General features: G+C 41.2%; 1 protein-coding gene across 4 annotated transcripts in view; it reads left to right on the plus strand.

Annotated features, from left to right (window-relative positions):
• LOC143930365 (membrane-spanning 4-domains subfamily A member 4A-like) overlaps positions 1-2,789 on the plus strand; it is a 38,673-nt gene extending 35,884 nt beyond the window's left edge. For all 4 annotated transcript variants that reach the window (XM_077454635.1, XM_077454639.1, XM_077454637.1 and 1 more), the window contains one exon: positions 1,809-2,789. In XM_077454635.1, coding sequence (XP_077310761.1) covers positions 1,809-1,910 — 102 coding nt within the window. In that variant the 3' untranslated portion in view covers positions 1,911-2,789. The remainder of the gene's footprint in view (positions 1-1,808) is intronic.
• Positions 2,790-6,000: the final 3,211 nt, after the last annotated feature.

Consider the following 6,000-nt stretch of genomic DNA (forward strand, 5'->3'; position numbering starts at 1 on the left):
ACCAGCCAACTGAAATCTAAAGAAATACCGTAGCTCTCCAAGCTGATTTGCCATGTGTGTGTGTGTATCAGCTACCTATGAACAGTTTTATCCCATGGTTGCAGGACTTCCACCTAGGGTTCTCAAGCGCTACTCTTCATATAGCTGACATATGACAGTTCTTTTTTACAAATTATCTTTTGGTTTGCATTTGTCGATAAAATGGTGGGCTCTCAAACACTGAACTTCCCACAATGATAGTTCAAGGAATCCCATTACAAATTCATCACTGGGCCCTTTATTTTCTCCATTATTCTTGAAAATAAACTTGATGGCGATGTGTTTTTATTTTTAACTTAACTATGGAAATATGATGTTGGGATTATTCTGATGGGTTAAAATGTATCTAAAACCAAAACCTTGTTTGTCATCTACCTTTTCCCAACTCTGATCCCCCCCAAAAAATAATGTTTTGGCTTTACAAACAATTTAAGAATAACAGTGGAATATAGTGAATAATAACACATCTACCGTAATAAACAAATAAAAGTAAACACAGTAAATAGTGGCATTATTAGCAATTAGCCTGTGTCATAGACATAAACATCACCTAGTGACTAAAGTTCTAAACATTATGTACTTTTTGGACTTTTAAAGTCCTCAATTAGATAAAAAAAAAAAAAATGTTCAATGAGGATAATTATGAAGTGTAATCCTGCTTAAAGCGGGAGTCCGCCGGGACTCCGCGTTTTTTTTTTTTTTTTAAAGCCAGCAGCTACAAATACTGCAGCTGCTGACTTTTAAAATAGTGACACTTACCTGTCCAGCGCGCCCGCGATGTCGGCACCCGAAGCCGATCTCTAGATCGTTTCTCGGGTACTGCCGCCGCCATCTTGGGTATGGGAATCAGGAAATGGAGCCTTTCGGCTTCATTTCCCGGTTCCCTACTGCGCATGCGCGAGTTGCGCTGCGCAATAAGGACAGTCCCCGCTGCCTCTGGGTTCTGTGTGTTTCCCAGCAGGCAGCGGGGCACTTGCGGAAAGGGGCGGGCATTTGCGGAAAGGGGCGTAATCTACGCCCCTTTCCGCAGAGAGCTATCCCGGAAGTGGGTGCAGATACCTGTACTGTACAGGTATCTGCACCCCCCTCCCCCCTGAAAGGTGCCAATTGTGGCGCCGGAGGGGGGGAGGGTTCCGATGAGCGGAAGGTCCACTTTAGGGTGGACCTCCGCTTTAAGAGCTTTTCCACCACATCACGGTCGTGACACCGCTCCCCTATAATAGTCACCTCAACAGAAATAATTTCCTCACACTCTCATGTTTGGCATATGAGGCATCAACTCATTCACATGGGTCTCCGATCTTCAGTGGTAATCTCACAGGCAATCCATATGTGCAAAAACAAAAATACTCCAATAGTGCAGTACCATTTGACCAAAAGTTTATTCAAAACAAATGAAAAAACTACAAATATTGCACTCATATTATGCATAGTATAAAATGCATGTAACTCGTGCAGCAGCACTTTACTGGCATATCGTGGTCATGGCGAACCCATCGTGTGATAAGCATTGTCTCACCCAAACCGTAATTGACTCAGCTGGAACATTACTTACCGAATATAGTGAATGGTGATAACCATATTGTTGATGAACATGGTTATTGATGGGGATGCATGATGCATTGTGATAATGGTAATGATGTATGATGAGGAGGATGAATATGGATTGTGATGTTTCATGGTGGAAGATAATTGGTAATGGTTTATTGATGATACCCAATGCATGATAGAAATGTAATCATCATGATTATTATTCTTTTTCACTATAGGTGTTTGTGATACACAATACGACAATGGTACCAGAAGCTCAAGGAGCAATTCCCATATATTATCCATCCTATACACAGCCACCATCAGCACCCCCAAGTTAAACTGTAAATTATGAAACAGAAAAATCTGCTGTGTGACATTATATTAACAGTGGAATTGCCTGATATGTTTTTGTGTGAATCTATTGGTGGGGATGATATGACAAGAAGTCACATGGGTGAATATATCTTCTGACTGTACCCTGAAGATGATGTCGCTTCTTTTATTGCACCAAGTTATATCGAGGAACTACCATATTCAGCAAACAGACAGCAAAAATGTTTTTTTCTATATTGAACACTAAGGGCCCCTTCACACCTTTGCCATGTACTGTAGTGCATCACCATATGCATGTTATGTTAAGGCATGCATGTATTTTGATTGGGCTGCCAATGCATACCAGCACTTCAATAATTGGACCTGACTTTTTTTAGAGAGGCAACACACACAAACGTACTGTAGTGTATTGTGTGCTGCAACTCAGGTCAGTTACCATAGTGCATGCAAATGAATGGCACTGCAATGCACTTACACATGCATACTTCAGTACTGCAAAGAAAAAGTGTAAAGCCAGCCTTAAAGTGGAAGTAAACCCATCGATTTAACAGTTTAAAAAAACAGTTACATTTCTGGCACGCGCTGAAAATGTAACTGTCACATCGGTTGTGCTCTCAACCAAACTGTAAACCATCCAATGACTGGTGTCATAACAGACCACATGTGCAGATTCATGGCAGTTGAAGATTAAACAGAAGCCAAGATGGTAGCTTCCTTGGCTGAAAACAATAGGAGGGTTTACTTCCACTTTAAAGGATATTATCTATATTTGTTTGTTGGATGCACCTTTGTATACTTATAAAGCTGTACCACAACATTGCTGTTTTTTACTGTATAGCATTAAAAATTAGAATAATAATAATAAAATAAGATGGTGAAATGAAGTCGACTACGCTTTTGATGCAAATAAATCACAGGGGAGGGAAATGATCCAATGCCTCTATCAGAATTCTTTCACTGGGACACTTGAAAGGCATTGCTTTTTGAGTTGTTGACTCTTACGTGAGTCAGAAAATAATTGTTGACTTTCCATTATTTGCTTATCTCACTTCTACAATACGGAATAAGGGTCACTTTGAACAAATGCTACAAATAGCCCCCGCACTGTTTAAACACCATGCAAAATAGCTAAAAAAGGATCACTGTTCAGTTTTGGACAGTTCAGTCCATACTTGAACTGTAGAATTAACATTGGGACCTGGGGTTTCTATAGTAAAAAAGAAAGAAACCCCAGATTCTAATCTTTATTGTAATATATTGCAACAGGGCTGTTTACACTGCTTGGGCTGCCGCTTTATAGAGGAGCCTACGTTTTTCAAAAATTTTACATCAGAAGCTTCCAATGCTGATGAAGTCACATGTCCAAGTGACGATACGCGTAGGATTGGACTAGGAGGATACTGGAAGTGACGTCCAGAGTACGAACGTGGAGTCCGTTCGTCTGATGCTGCTGTTTTGTTTATATTCTGCCTATATATTGCATTTTAAATGTGAGTACCCAAGACTACCGGTATGTCCCTTTTAGAATAAAGTTTGATTTTATTACATACTTTACTATTGGAGCTCCTTCTTTTTTCCTATGGATATGAGTAGGGATGACCTGAACACCCCCCGGCTCGGTTCGCACCAGAACTTTCGAACGGACCCCAAATTCGTACGAACGTTAGAACCCCATTGAAGTCTATGGGACTCGAACGTTCGAAATTAAAAGTGCTAATTTTAACGGCTAATATGCAAGATACTGTCCTAAAAAGGGTTTGGGGACCTGGCTCCTGCCCCAGGGGACATGGGTCAATGCCTAAAATGTTTTTAAAAATGGCCGTTTTGGCGGGAGCACTGATTTTAATGACGATTAAAGTGAAAAAAAAAGTAAAATATTCCTTTAAATATGGTGCCTGGGGGGTGTCTGTAGTATGTCAGTGAAGTGCCACGTGTTTCCCGTGTTTAGAACAGTCCCTGCACAAAATGACATTTAACGGAAATAACGTCATTTAACCACTTTCAGACCGGACCATTTTGCTGGTAAATGACCAGAGGTCTTTTTACACTTTGGCACTGCGCTGCTTTAACTGGTAATTGCGCGGTCATGCAATGTTGTACCCAAACAAAATTTGCGTCCTTTTCTTCCCACAAATAGAGCTTTCTTTTGATGGTATTTGATTGCCTCTGCGATTTTTATTTTTTGCGATATAAACGTAAAAAGACCGCAAATTTTGAAAAAAAATGAAATTTTCTACTTTTTGTTATTAGAAAAATCCAATAAACTCAATTTTAGTCATACATTTAGGCCAAAATGTATTCAGCCACATGTCTTTGGTAAAAAAAAAGTCAATAATTGTATATTTATTGGTTTGCGCAAAAGTTGTCACATCTACAAACTAAGGTACGTTTTCTGGAATTTACGCAGCTTTTAGTTTACGACTGCCTATCTCATTTCTTGAGGTGCTAAAATGGCAGGGCAGTACAAAACCCCCCCAAATGACCCCATTTTGGAAAGTAGACCCCCTAAGGAAATTGATAAGAGGCATGTTGAGCCCATTGAATATTTTATTTTTTTGCCTCAAGCGATTGAATAATGACAAAAAAAAAAATATTTTTTTTTTTTTTACACAAAGTTGTCACTAAATGATATATTGCTCACACATGCTATGGGCGTATGTGAAATGACACCCCAAAATAAATTCTGCTGCTTCTCCTGAGTACGGGGATACCACATATGTGGGACTTTTTGGGAGCCTAGCCGCGTACGGGGCCCCGAAAACCAAGCACCGCCTTCAGGCTTTCTAAGGGCGTAAATTTTTGAGTTCACTTCTCACTACCTATTACAGTTTTGAAGGCCATAAAATGCCAAGATGGCACAAAACCCCCACAAATGACCCCATTTTAGAAAGTAGACACTCCAAGCTATTTGCTGAGAGGCATGTTGAGTTCATGGAATATTTTATATTTTGCCACAAGTTGCGGGAAAATTACAAACTTTTTTTTTTTTTTTTCACAAAGTTGTCACTAAATGATATATTGCTCATGCATGCCATGGGCATATGTGAAATGACACCCCAAAATAAATTCTGCTGCTTCTCCTGAGTACGGGGATACCACATATGTGGGACTTTTTGGGAGCCTAGCCGCGTACGGGGCCCCGAAAACCAAGCACCGCCTTCAGGCTTTCTAAGGGCGTAAATTTTTGAGTTCACTTCTCACTACCTATTACAGTTTTGAAGGCCATAAAATGCCAAGATGGCACAAAACCCCCACAAATGACCCCATTTTAGAAAGTAGACACCCCAAGCTATTTGCTGAGAGGCATGTTGAGTCCATGGAATATTTTATATTTTGCCACAAGTTGCGGGAAAATTACAAACTTTTTTTTTTTTTTTCACAAAGTTGTCACTAAATGATATATTGCTCACGCATGCCATGGGCATATGTGAAATGACACCCCAAAATAAATTCTGCTGCTTCTCCTGAGTACGGGGATACCACATATGTGGGACTTTTTGGGAGCCTAGCCGCGTACGGGGCCCCGAAAACCAAGCACCGCCTTCAGGCTTTCTAAGGGCGTTACAGTTTTGAAGGCCATAAAATGCCAAGATGGCACAAACCCCCCCCAAATGACCCCATTTTGGAAAGTAGACACCCCTAAATTTAGGGGTACACTAGTGAGACTAGGTAATAAATGGCGGGTGCCCTGAAACTATAAAAAAATAACTAACCAACCAGCGTCACCTGTAACAGTTATATGGTGATCACTGGTGAAAGGGTTAACTAGGGGGCAATCAGGGGGCTTTATGCGGTAGTATATGGGGGTCCCTGGCGCTATAAAAAGCTGCGGCGAACCTAAATACCTACCTGCCTAACTAGCGTCACCTGTGACACTAATACAGCGATCAGAAAAACGATCGCTTATTAGGCTGGGTTCACACTGGAGCGATGCGGGAACGCCACGAATGCGCGGCAGGTTCCCGCATCGCATGCCTCCCGGCGGCAGTTCACACTGCCCTATGCGAACTGCTGGGAGTGTCAGTGAAATGTTACTGACACCCCCAGATCAGTTCGCATATCGCAGTGCGATCTGCAAACTCGGATCGCATGGTG

The sequence above is a fragment of the Lithobates pipiens genome, unplaced genomic scaffold, assembly GCF_037356315.1.
Source record: "Lithobates pipiens isolate NorthernLeopardFrog02 unplaced genomic scaffold, aLitPip1_a1.2 Scaffold_25, whole genome shotgun sequence".
NCBI classification, from domain to species: Eukaryota; Metazoa; Chordata; class Amphibia; order Anura; family Ranidae; genus Lithobates; species Lithobates pipiens.